The 13,966-nt window shown below is 41.9% G+C and overlaps 1 protein-coding gene across 2 annotated transcripts in view; it reads left to right on the top strand.

Moving 5' to 3' along the window:
• The window catches only part of ITGA3 (integrin subunit alpha 3), a 117,625-nt gene that overhangs the window by 51,291 nt on the left and 52,368 nt on the right, over positions 1–13,966 (top strand). For both annotated transcript variants that reach the window (XM_077252558.1, XM_077252559.1), the window contains exons 4-9: positions 4,244–4,487; positions 4,600–4,683; positions 11,547–11,751; positions 11,878–12,071; positions 12,171–12,259; positions 13,369–13,499. In XM_077252558.1, the coding sequence (XP_077108673.1) occupies positions 4,244–4,487; positions 4,600–4,683; positions 11,547–11,751; positions 11,878–12,071; positions 12,171–12,259; positions 13,369–13,499 (947 nt within the window). The remainder of the gene's footprint in view (positions 1–4,243; positions 4,488–4,599; positions 4,684–11,546; positions 11,752–11,877; positions 12,072–12,170; positions 12,260–13,368; positions 13,500–13,966) is intronic.

The raw sequence follows: 13,966 nt of genomic DNA, 5'->3' as shown, positions 1-13,966 counted from the left end.
TCGCCCACCTAGTCTCTCCGTGACAATTGCATGGGAATGCGTTTTTTAAGCGTTTCCGCTGCAGCAAAAATGCAGCGGAAACGCATAAAAAACGCAACTTGGGCACACAGCTTTAGTTTTACGCCACTCAGCGATTAGCATTTAGCCCTAAAATCTCTACTTATGTCTCATAATGTCACGCTGTGATGGTCTTCGGTAAGGGAGGAGGGCCACAAACTGTCCCTGGAACTGGGACCCCTAACTATCAATGTCCTAGGGATACTCTTGAAGGTAGAGAGGCCCGGGTCTCCGACCCTACTATGCTCCTGTTAAACCCTAATCTGTCCCCTCCCCACCCCATGAGGCATGGGACATAAATGTAAGGTAAACAAGAAACAAACATAAAACAGGGATAACAGAAAACCTCTATCATACAAAAGCACAAACCAACAATAGGGAGGAGGTTAGGGACAGGGAGGAAGGAACTAAATGGGAATAGGGACCAGCAGATCACTACTACAACAACCCCACTCCAACCACTTAGCTTTAGCACTCAGCACAGGAAGTCAAATCTTTCACCAGCAGGGACTAAATGCACAGTGCCAGTATATGTAGAGGGAGTAAATGATAAGAAGTTGCTGCTGAGCACAACCAGACTGTATGGTCTCAGCCAGCATTTAAAGAATCCTTAACCCTCTCAGCACTTGGAGGAAAGGAAATCCATTTAAAAAGGACATGAATCACACCATCTCTAAAGGAAACCTGCAATTCATTACTCCCACTTGACAGTCCAGGTCTTCTAAGGGGACGTGACACCCTCGTGACACATCTCACCAGAACACCTTCTTATACATGCTAGCTGAGTCCCTTACAAAGCTTTTTGCATGCTGCAAATGGGACTTCTTATGGCTTGCTTTCAAAAATTACTCTCTTCTTGCTAGAAAAATGTTTAGAATTGAGAGTCCTCAGTGGTTGATACCTTTTAATGGCTAACTGAAAAGATGGTAACAAATTGCAAGCTTTCGAGATTACACAGGTCTCTTCATCAGGCATAGACTAATACAAATTCTGAAGAATCACATATTTATGCACAACATAGCACAGAAAAAAAACCAAACAAACAAAACCCCATGGATAAGACAGGTGGCATGAAGCAGAATTACCATGAGTAATAAACAGTTATGTCCATAAATGTTGGGCCAGTTCTTAGATAAGGAATGTTTTATTGTCCTCTGATTTGGGGTCTCTGTTGTGATGACCCCTCATAGTCTGAGGGGCAAGTTCCTTAGTTGATGTAAAAAGACATAAATCCATGCGACACATTCATTCCACCACTAAGACAGTCAAAGGTCGTCATCAGTTTATATTCCCAGACTCTTCTGTCTCTCTGAGTTTTGAAGTTACCTTTTAACACAAGTAATTTCATGTCCATAATGCTATGGTTTGGGAGACAAAAATGTATTGCCACAGGTAGATCCATTCTTTTTTCTCTTATTTTTTGGCGGTGAGAATTCATTCTTGTTCTAAGCTTTTGCCCTGTCTCCCCCACATACAGACCCCCCAGTTGGACAATTAGTACAAATAATTAGGTACACCACATTAGATGTGATACAGCTGAAAGTACCTGGTATCTTGTAGTCCTGATGTGAATTGGGGATCTTTATCTTGTCCGTGGTCATTATAAATGAACAGGTTTTACATTTTTTCTGATTGCAGGGAAAGGTACCTGCAGCTGGGGGTCTATGTGGGGGAGACAGAGCAAAAGCTTAGAACAAGAATGAATTCTCACCGCCATACAATAAGAGAAAAAAGAATGTGGCAATACATTTTTGTCTCCCAAATCATAGCAAAATCAAATCATAGACCTTTGACTGTCTTAGTGGCGGAATGAATGTGTCGCATGGATTTATGTCTTTTTACATCAACTAAGGAACTTGCCCCTCAGACTATGAGGGGTCATCACAACAGAGACCCCAATCAGAGGACAATAAAACATTCCTTATCTAAGAACTGGCCCAACATTTATGGACATAACTGTTTATCACTCATGGTAATTCTGCTTCATGCCACCTGTCTTATCCATGTTTTTTTTTTTCTGTGCTATGTTGTGCATAAATATGTGATTCTTCAGAATTTGTATTAGTCTATGCCTAATGAAGAGACCTGTGTAGTCTCGAAAGCTTGCAATTTGTTACCATCTTTTCAGTTAGCCATTAAAAGGTATCAACCACTGAGGACTCTCAATTCTAAACATTTTTCTATCTACTGGCTAACACGGTACCAAGATATATATCTCTTCTTGCTACTCTTCCATAAAGGCCAGATTTGTGGAGTATGCGACTAATAGTTGTCCTGTCGACAGATTCTCCCATCTCAGCTGTGGATCTCTGTAGCTCCTCTAGAGTTACCATGGGCATCATGGCTGCTTCTCTATTGATCTCCTTGCTTAGGATGTCAGTTTAGGTGGACGGCCATGCATTGGTAAGTTGTTCCATAAGCCTTCCACTTTTGGATTATGGGTTTATGAGCACACAATTTTTCTCAACTGCTTGTGAAACAAAAATGGTAAGACAGCAACTACATTTTCCCCACCCACGAGGCAGATTGCTGCAGCAGAAACCTCTCCCCACTGCTCTGTCTACAAAGGTGTAATGTAAAGCTAAGCTGTGTCCCCCCCTACTTAACCACCATACTTTTGATTGGTCTCCAACCACGGTATATAGGTTCTTGTTTCTCTGCCAAGTTTCATTAGCTTGCTAACAGTATTGCAAACAAACATTGCTTTTTTGTTACTCCTGTTATTTACAGTTTTTTGTGTCCCTTTAAAGTACCTAAAACATAGTATACTGATAAATCAAAAAAAAATAAAAGGAAGTGGAGTAAACCTTCTTCCCACTGGCAATGCTTTAGTTAAAATTTCATTAAAAAGCCACAATTCAGTGAGATCCTGTTACACTTAATTTATATTTTGGAAGAAGAAGGCTTTAGGATTTCATAGGTGCCTATAAGATGTATGCACCTGCTCACTAATCAATTTGATTTTAAAGGGAAAATTTCAATTTAACTTATAGTTTCATTTAGTGGTTGACTTGATCCTGTGGAGATCTGAGGGGAATAATGCACATTTTGACTCACTCACCAAACAAAACTTGTTTGCTGGGGTACCATAGATTTTACTCTAAGGCCTCTTTCACACTTCCGTCGTTTGGCCAACGTGCGCAATGCGTTTTGGAGAAAAAGCACATCCTGCAAAGTTGCCCGCAGGATGCGTTTTTTCTCCATAGACTTGCATTAGCGACGCATTGCGACCAGGAGTGGGTGATAAATACAGAAGTGGTGACGTGTTTCTATTATATTTTTCCTTTGATTGTCCCACTCCTGGTCTTGGCTTACACATACTGAGGTAAAATACTGACCATATACTGACTGTGGCCTTATTGCTGGCTTTTCACACAGGTACTGAGGTAAAATACTGTCCATGTACTGACCATGGCCTTATTGCTGGGTTTTCACACAGATACTGAGGTAAAACACTGACCAAATACTGAACTGTTCGGGATGGATGAGATGTGATGGGGTTGCAGGTTAGCTGAACACTAGAGATGAGCAAATACATTTTATACTACTCAGGTTCGGCGTCCAGTTTGGTCTTTCAAGGTAGTCACAGTTGTGCTGGCAATGCACTGTCCGGCATCTTGGGCGTTTTTGCTGCTTACTAGGTCCCTATGACGCCCTATTAATGAACAAGATGCCGGACTGAGGATCTTCGGTGCCACAAAGGACTCCGGACCAGGGTATTTCAATTCTTTTTGATTATCTCCAGTGTTCAGTTTACCTGCAGCACCATGACAGGGAAATTAAAGTGGTTGTCCGATGAAAACAACAAAAAAAATTCCTTGTTCTGGCAATCGATGCAGGTCATAGTGGTCGGACCACCACAAATCTGTAAGTTGTCACCTATCTTGGGAACTGGTGATATCCTGTTTTTACTGGATATCTCCATTAAGTTTTTCACAGTATCAATTTAAATCAATAGGTTGTCAAAGTAATGCAGGACAGGATAGGTAATTTCCCTGTTTGTTCCAACTCTCACTCTTGCCAAGAGCCGATAGTTGTGAGTGTGACTGCTGGCCGCCACATACTAGACAGCATCGGAGAAGATTGATTTGCTGATTATACAAGATATAAAATGACATAAGGACCTATAGTGAGAAGATATAGGCAGATATAGCATGAAACCTTCACCAAGATATTTCTTTGCCAGATGTGCGCCCATCGATACTCTGTGGTCCTGCCGTCTGAAGACCAACCCAAGATGATAGGCAAGTGCTACATACGAGGAAACAACTTAGAATTCAATGACAATGATGACTGGCAGGCCTACCATTATGAGATGTGTGACTCTGGCGGTGACCACCTCAAAACTGGCATGTGCCAAATGGGTATGAGTGGAGGCATCACTGAAAACATGGTGTACTTTGGAGCTCCAGGTGCCTTTAACTGGCAAGGTAGGACACCTATAAATATAATGATACGTGTTTATGACTAAATTGGTGATTTTTATGTTTGTGTACAAAAAACGGGCCTGCATAAGTGATTTTTTTTTTTTTTATGTTTCAGGTACAGACTATGTTGTACAGAGAGATAATTGGGATTTAACAGATTCTTCCTACCCTAACACGGACACCTTTAACATCTACTTGGGTAAATACTCCATCATTGTCCATTCTAAAGATACATTTTTGATCAAACTTTGCGCTTAATGAAAAGTACATTGTAAATAGGATAAGAGAGCATAAGTGGAACATCGAAAAAAGATAAGGTGGGATAGCTTTAAAGGGAATGTGTCAGTATGTAGCATATTGTATCATAATGACACCATGCAGACCAGCAATTGACACATCTCTGGAATCAGGGTCTCTTCCCCTACATCATGTTGCTTTTAGATTACATAGCAAAAACCTGGTGATAGATTCCCTTTAAGAACTTAGAATGCCTTGGTTACAAAAAAAGAACGGATGATAACCAGAAATGTATATGATCATCGACTGTGGGTTCCTCAGAGATCACTTTGTAAATATTTTCAGGTAGTCAGAGTAGACAATTTTTGTTTTTAGATCCCACCAATGTTGATACAAACCATCTACAATGTCTATGGTGACCGTCCCCCTACGTCAACCCATATGGTCATAAAATCATAGAAATAACATGCCCATTTGGCCAAGCCAAATGTTTGTAGGGTAATGAGTGGAGTGGTGTACTTTAGACTTTTTATGGCTGGTTGTCACAACAGAATTCTCTGTACACATTTCTCGTGAAGCTGTCTGCCTGGGCTTCCTTCACTTATGGAAAAAGCTGCACAAGCTGCAGATCCAAACACTCCGGCTCTGTAACCCCCTTTATAATCCACCAACATCATGTTCTACATATGGACCTCTTGGTGCTACCTACATTGATAAAAAGAGTATGAGGCATGGAAGTTTACGCAAAGCTCTCTTGGATTATTGAGGACCTGAGTTGGAGTTGGGGGGGAACTGGTCAAATGGTAAACCCCATCCCCAAAAGGGCCCCCAGCCTCTGCAAGCTAGAGAGACTGGCATCATCAGTGCAGTTTTCAAGGTTAGAAGAATAAAAAAAGCCTTTAGTGACATCATGGTCGTGTGACCAAAGGTCCTTCACCCTAAGGAGGAACTGAAGAGGAGCAGGGAGCCTAGCATGTCATGTGCTGTGTTTATCTGAATAATGCAGCATGTGTAGCATGGAAGCATGGAATGCGTATGTGTCACATACAGTGTAAATGTGTGTAGCATGAAATGTGTGTGTGTGTGTGTGTGTGTGTGTGTGTGTGTGTGTGTGTGTGTGTGTGTGTGTGTGTGTGTGACATGCAATGTGTATATGTTTGTAGCATGGAATGTGTGTGTGACATGCAATGTGGATATGTGTGTAGCATGGAATGTGTGTGTGTGTGTGACATGCAATGTGGATGTGTGTAGCATGGAATGTGTGTGTGTGTGTGTGTGTGTGTGTGTGTGACATGCAATGTGGATATGTGTGTAGCATGGAATGTGTGTGTGTGTGACATGCAGTGTGCATATGTGTGTAGCATGGAATGTGTGTGTGTGACATGCAATGTGTATATGTTTGTAGCATGGAATGTGTGTGTGTGATATGCAATGTGGATATGTGTGTAGCATGGAATGTGTGTGTGTGTGTGACATGCAATGTGGATGTGTGTAGCATGGAATATGTGTGTGTGTGTGTGTGACATGCAATGTGTATATGTGTGTAGCATGGAATGTGTGTGTGTGACATGCAATGTGTATGTTGTGTAGCATGGAACGTGTATGCGTGACAGCAATGTGTATATGTGTGTAGAGGGAATGTGTGTGATATGCAGTGTGTATGTGTGTGTAGCATGGGGTGTGCATGATTGTGTGACATGCAATGTGTATATGTGTGTAGCATGGAATATGTGTGTGACAAGCAATGTGTATATGTGTACAGCATGGAGTGTGTGAGAAATGCAATGTGTGTATCATGGTGTGTCTGTGGGTAGCATGCAGTGTGTATATGTGTGTGACATGCAGTGTACATATATGTACCATGAAGTGTGCATGTTTGTGTGACATGCAATGTGTATGTGTGTGTAGCATGGAGTGTGTGAGAAATGCAATATGTGTGTAACATGCAGTATGTGAAACATGGAGTGTGCATGTGTCAGTGACATACAGTATGTATGTGTGTAGCATGGAGTATGTGTGACATGGAGTGTGTCTGTGTAACATGCAATGTGTGTATCATGGAGTGTGTGTGTAGCATACAGTGTGTATAGCATGGAGTGTGTAATATGAAATGTGTGAATCTATCATACAGTGTGTGTGCGGCGTCCCATTTTATAAATGCAGGCACTGCAGACAAGCGTGACAGCGATCACCCAAACGATCAATCAAATTGCTCATTCGTTGGGTGGTTGGTTCTCGGCAGCACATCCACAGGTGCCAATGTGCTGCTGATAACATGATATTGTATGAGCACAGAACCACCCATAAGTGATCGTTCTACACCCCTAGCCTTCTTTCCCCAGCCAGTGTAAAGAGATCGGTAAACAAGTGCCGAATATTTTTATATAGTTGATCTGACCTCGATAATGGTCTGAAATCAGATTGTGTAAATGCGACATAAACCATTATGGTCACTGCTACCGAGCCGGTCATCCAGCTTAACAATGGTCGGTGAAGCCACGTCTAGACCCCCCCATTGTGCATAAAGGGCATGCGGAAGGAACTTTTGTCTTTTACTGTCCCTATTAGTGATGCACTTGACGTGTGCCCCCGTATCAGGTGATCCGACTGCAGTTGTGGTGTAAGTTTATATCATTTGGATAGAAGGATCGCGCTAAGCTGTCAGGAATGCCAGAGAGTTGGTCAGGACTTGTTATATGCGGAGCTTCCTCTGTGCTTGTCAATGTGAGTCATTACATTTATTTGTTTTTTTCACTCTCTCTTTCTTAGGTGTGTTTTCTTAAAAGGGCGCTTTAGTATAGCACCCCTCTCTATTTTTTCTTAAAGGGGCACCGTAGCATAGCACCTCCCTCTAAGGAATGTTACACCTATGGCGTCATTTTCTGATGACGGCCTCCGTTCGATGTGTCCTGCATTGGTTTATTCAATGCCTTATTGGACATTATAGAATATTTCCCCAGCCCTGTGTTTCTTGTATAGATGTAGGACACATCCAAGTGCAGCCTGAGTCTTAAAGAGACATACACCCAAATAATCTGCAAATAGGAAAGAACAGTAACGCAGGTGTACACATACTTTTGTCCAGGAAGATGAAGGGATATTACATTTTTCAACAAACAAAGGTAAAAGGTCATGTACTAATCTACTTTGCCGCAGTTTTTCCAAAGTTTTCAAGCTCTCTGCTTGCAATCATTGAATGAGGACCAATCAATGAATTTTAACAAGACGTCCACCTTTGGCTCCATCACAGATTTCCATTCCATGTGTGTAGACAATGGAGATCCCCTTTCAGTTACAGCAAGCAGAGCTGTTGACAGCTGTGAATGGGTGCCTGGAGTATATTAGAAAACTGTATAATAAGAAAGTGTATCTGTTGGTACTCTAATACCCCAAAGGAGTTTTCTGGTTTTGGAAATCTGCATTTTGTTTTTTTGTTACTTACCCTTTTTGGGTCCGGCCCCTGCTCTCAATGTCTGGTATCGTCTGCAGCTCTCACATCATTTTGGCAGCACTGCAGCCAATCAGTGAGCTCAGCGACTGTGAGTGACTCATGCTGTCAACTTTGGCAGAGCTGCTGAGCTCACTGATTGGCTGCAGCGCTGTCAATGTGTTATCAGCTTTGCTTGCAATAGCAGACATGGCAATTCTGCGTTGGACCCAGGAATGGCGAGTAAAGCCAAGCTTATTTATAAAAAAAGCTTGTCCTGCTTTGTCCTGTCCCTGGGATGTTTGTCAGCAGACACCATGGCTGTCTTGGCTCATTGACCTTGTTCCCACAAGTCGGTTTTTTATGTTTGATCCATTTATGTGCTGATGTGCCATGAGCCTCATTACCCCCTGGGACAGTGATGGCTCCATGCTGTAGCATTGTGGGATTGTGGGAACCTCATTGTGGCTAAAACTAATATAAACGAAAGAATAAACATTGCACCAGATATATCGTAATAAGCTGCCCTGTTAGTGGTGAAGCCATATATTTCACTGGCAGATTTACAAGCAGAGACCAAGGGAATCATTAACTTCCAGACAGACAGACGGAAGAGAAGATAAGAAAATACGTTTTAATTTACTGTTTTATTACAATACAAGATTGCATTGTGTGATGACAGTCACATGACGAGGAAAATCAGAACAAGGACCGTCGCCCTATCCCCCTTTTATGTGCCTAAGAGGTTTTTAAATTCTATATTTAAAAGCGAACCTTACATTCACAGTAGAGCCCCTGCATTGAGAAATAACATGCTTATATCCTGTAGCCACCACCAGGGGGAGCGCACTACATAGAAATAGTATACAAAAAACTCCTAAGCTCCACCTAGTGGTGGCTCCAGATGTCCACATAAAGATCAGCAGGGTTTTTAAAGCTCAGAATTAGAAAAATAGATGTCTGATAAACATGGAAATATATCATGAAATTACTCCACACAAAAAAAGTTAGTCATACACTTTTAAACCCATTTCAATAGTACTGTCCATCAGAATATGTAGTAAGAAGAAATCTGCACATGTATGCCTATTTATATTAAAGGTACAGTATTTATAAACTCCTGTGCTCAGGTCTGCACAAAGCCCCCATATTAATGTACATTAATTTGTTAGGTTATTGGTTGATCTCAATTGAATTTTGTCTATTTTCAACCATAGAAACTATGAAACTATTTATTCAGCAAAAATACTACCAGCATAAGATTACAATACATTTCCATAGGAGAGACATTCTCTTCTGTATAGCTTACCCCAATATAATCAAAATCTACTGTACCGGCCCCCAAAACAAAGCAAAGCCCGTCTCCACGTGTTGTGGGGCCTCTTGTGAGAATACTAATAATAATAATTTTATTACTATAGCGCTGACATATTCTGCAGCACTTTACATTATAGAGGGGACTTGTACAGACAGTAGACATTACAGCATAACAAGAAACACAGATCAAAACAGGTACCAAGAGGCATGAGGGCCCTGCTCGCATGAGGAAATAGGGGAGACAGGAGAGGTGGATGGTAACAATTACTTTTATTGTTCGGACCAGCCATAGTGTAAGAATCGGGTGTTCATGTAAAGCTGCATGAACCGGTTATTGGCCTAAGTATGTAACAGTACAGACACAGAGGGCTATTAACTGCATAAAGTGTATGAGAACATGATGCGAGGAACCTGATTATGGTAAAAATGTTGAATGGGCCACACAGGGATAGTTAGGTTAATGCGTTGAGGCGGTAGGCCAGTCTGAACAAATGAGTTTTTAGGGCCCGGTTAAAACTGTGGGGATTGGGGATTAATCGTATTAACCTAGGTAGTACATTCCAAAGAATTGGCACAGCACGTGTAAAGTCTCGGAGACGGGAGTGGGAGATTCTGATTATTGAGGATGCTAACCTCAGGTCATTAGCAGAACGGAGGGCATGGGTAGGGTGCAGACTGGTAGAATGGTAAAGTTTGGGCTGCTCCTGCTATGATGTCGCACTTTGCTCTTTGAAGATAGTTTATCCTTCTAGATGACTCCATTCTGCTAACAAGTGTACTTGGTAAATATCCATCATCTGCATTGATAGGAGCCATCCCAGACCATGGTCATCGCCTACACAGATAGCATCTTTTTTGTTCAGATGGGGGTCAAGTTACCCCAAACTGAGTAATGTATTTTAATGTAGATCTTATCATGTTCCTTCACCCCAAAGGCTCTGAGAGACATTAGACATTGTCTGAACTTGCCCATTCCGGAGGGATGGTCAACCATCTAATACAGGAGCTCACAACCTTTTCTGGTCCATAGGCAACATTGTCATGTTGAATCACTTCCACGGGCCACAATGATACCATCTGAGACATTTTTGGCATCAAAAGTATATGCCATGATAGATAGAGAGTCCAGAAAGTGGAACCTAATCAGCACTCCGGAGAGCAGAAGGCCATGGGCTCATGTATCACTGCATCGCACACTCAACTATCATAACCTACCATGGAGAAAGCCGCATACATTTATATCACCTTTAAATTGTATACACCTTTCAGCAGGGCCAAATAGGTCAAGAGAACCCATTCTCCTAACATTTATGGGAACATAGAGAGGGCTACCTACCACTTCTCTATTCTTTGGGTATGGAAACAAAGTTTAGCAGCCACACAGAAGCAAATATGTCTGTGACCAGATGGTTGGTGCCCTCACAGAATGGCAATGTGGGCCACAGGTTGTGTGTGGTTTAATGTGTATGGGTGTGTCCTGACTGCCATTGGGGGACATAAGGATCATATGGTTGGAATTCAGTCACCTAAGCTTGTTGTTCAGTGGTGAGATATGCCACAAGAAAGGAAACTCCTAGAGAACATAGGGAACCTCGGCCAAGCATGACTGTGTGCGGAGTATGGAGTAGTCGGGGGAGATAGTTGTCAGCTCAGTGATTGTTGGCAAGCAGCTAATGTGTATGTCCAGCTTAAATGGCTTGTCTGGTTAAAAAAATTACCATTTATTTATAGTATAGATGGTAACTTAATGATTGGTAAGGGTCTGACCCCTGGAACCAGCACCGATCAGCAGAATCGAGGACTTTTTAAATAGAGCCCCAGTGCATATGTGGCCTTTGCTCCATTCAGTCTTGCCTCATAGAGAAGGAAGGGAGCTGCGGTTGTGCATCTGACCTGCCACGCCATTTTGTAACGAGGATGAAAGTTCCTGTCTGGCACTAAAGTTCCCTGATCTGCCAATCGGTGTGGGTCCCAGTGGTGGGACATTTGCCGATCAACAAGGATAGATGATAGCTTGTTTTCAGTTTACAACCTCTTTAAGTTTCCTAATAATGTATTATTTCTATTCTCCTCACCCACAGGGTACTCTGTACAGCTTGGCATGGATGTCCTGCTGAAAAACAAGATCACCATTGTCTCTGGGGCTCCTCGCTGGAACCATAAGGGTGCTGTGTACCTGATGGAAATGGAGGAGAAAAATTTACAACTGAAACAGGTGCTAAGTGGGGACCAAGTGGGCTCCTACTTTGGCAACATCATTGCCCTGGCTGATTTTAATAATGATGGGTAAGTAGTAGAAGGACACTTAGTAGTACAATCGGTGCTTGTGCTTGTCCCCGCACCAATGACCTGTTGCACAATTTGACCTTGGACATATATTGGTAAATCTCCTTTGCCCTGATTTATTCCTAGGTGGCAGGACATAGCAGTTGGCGCCCCTTATTATTTTGATCAGAGGAAGGAAATTGGAGGAGCGGTTTACATTTATATGAATGAGGTTGGAAGTTTCATTGATAAGCCATCTTTAGTATTGCATGGTCCGACAGAATCTGGTTTTGGTTTTGCCGTGGCGAACATTGGTGATATTAATCAGGATGGGTTCTCGGGTAAGTAGCATATATTATACAATGGATAATGGACTCACTGTATTGTAACCTATTCGCGTCTCAGTGAATGTAGCCTAATGCAAATTCTTGTCTGTTCAGACCTGGCTGTAGGAGCCCCATACGATGAAATGGGAAAATTGTACATCTACCTCAGCAAGTCTACTGGCCTACAGTCCAAACCCAGCCAGGTAACATATTATCAAGTCGTTGATCACTCATGTGCAAAGATTATATTAAAGGGGTTGTCCAGGTAGTACAAGTGGTCACCTATGCTTGTTGATCAGTGGGTGTCCAACCTTTAATCCTTACTAGAATAGAGCAGGAGCACTCAAGCTCCACTGCTGCTTTAGTCATCCCCATGGGGCTGGGCTCAAATTTTTCTTGCAGTACCATAAATAATGAATGGAGTGGCACTCGGACGTCTAATTGAGAGACCATAAAAATTATTTTATCTGTGGTCGCCAGGAGTGAGACACCCACCGATCAGCAAGTTATCATCTATACTGAAGATAACCCCTTTAAACGTACTTTAGCAAATGTGTTTGTTTTTTCAAATTCCAATGTATCTAAAAAGAAAAATGAAGCAGCTTTGCCAAAAGTCTTAAACCTCATAGTTTGTGTCTACAGCTCCTATGCCAACCTATGTGTTTCCATGGTAACAAAAACGACAGACAAACCCTATTTATTTAGCCTGATGCTGGAGTTTTTACTTCATCTCATCTATCACATACTATAGTTCTTACTTACATATATTTGGTATATTATCAAGAAACATGTGGAAAGGAGTAGAATTGCAAGGTCAGACTACACAGGACTTGTTTGTAGTCTGTTACCATGGAAACACCTGGGTCTGCATTGATGCTGTACACACGTACAAATATGATTTTTTTGTTATGTAAGGCTATTTGCTTAGTATCTTTACTTTTTATTTTAGATGTGGTGTGAAAAAATAGTGGCAAAGCTGGACCTATCCCTCTTTAAAAAGGTTTTATAATCTCAATAGAACACCTGTGCCCCTTGTAGCCGGGGTCCCTCTTTACTTCTTGGTGTAGCGATTTGTTGTCCAGCGTCACATGACCGCGGTAGACAATTTATGGTGGAATTGTTGGTGTGGTACATAAAGTGAGGTGACTGCAGTGTGACTGTGTGCCCGACTCAGTGGCCCTGGATAGCACCTGACACTTAACAGGTGCCAAAATGTAAAAAGTAATTATGCCTTGAAGTCACTTGCAAGTGATGGAAACCCCTTTAAACATGAAAAGAAAACTGTAGAAAGACATCTTTTGTGTTCTTGTAGATAATCGATGGAGCCCAAGTTGGTGGGATACAAATGTTTGGATATTCAGTCAATGGGGGAATGGATGTTGATGGAAATTCCTACCCGGATCTGCTGGTTGGCAGTTTATCTGATCGTATTGCTCTGCTCAGGTACTACATCTGTCTCTTGGCACTATGGTGAATCAGGGAACCTAAGCCGAAGCTTGTGGTTTTAGTCTTAGGTCAGATCTATAGTACCAGTGACTACGGCTATGATATAGTATACGAGGGTTTTCATGTAATGTATCAGGCCCATCATTGAGTTATCTAGAGTTATAATTCTACAGTCTAGGGATATAATACAATACTAACTAGGGCTATAATGCAGTACACTATGGCTGTGATACAGCAGAATATGACTGATAAGGCAGACTAGGGCAATTATACAGATGACTTGGCTATGATACAGCAGACAAGGGCGATTATACAGTAGAATATGGCTATGATACAGCAGACAAGGGCGATTATACAGTAGAATATGGCTATGATACAGCAGACAAGGGCTATGATACAGCAGACAAGGGTTATAATACAGTACACTATGTCTGTGATACAGCAGACTAGGGCTATAATACAGC

The sequence above is a fragment of the Ranitomeya variabilis genome, chromosome 4, assembly GCF_051348905.1.
Source record: "Ranitomeya variabilis isolate aRanVar5 chromosome 4, aRanVar5.hap1, whole genome shotgun sequence".
NCBI lineage: Eukaryota > Metazoa > Chordata > Amphibia > Anura > Dendrobatidae > Ranitomeya > Ranitomeya variabilis.
This window is presented reverse-complemented; position numbering and strand designations above follow the sequence as displayed.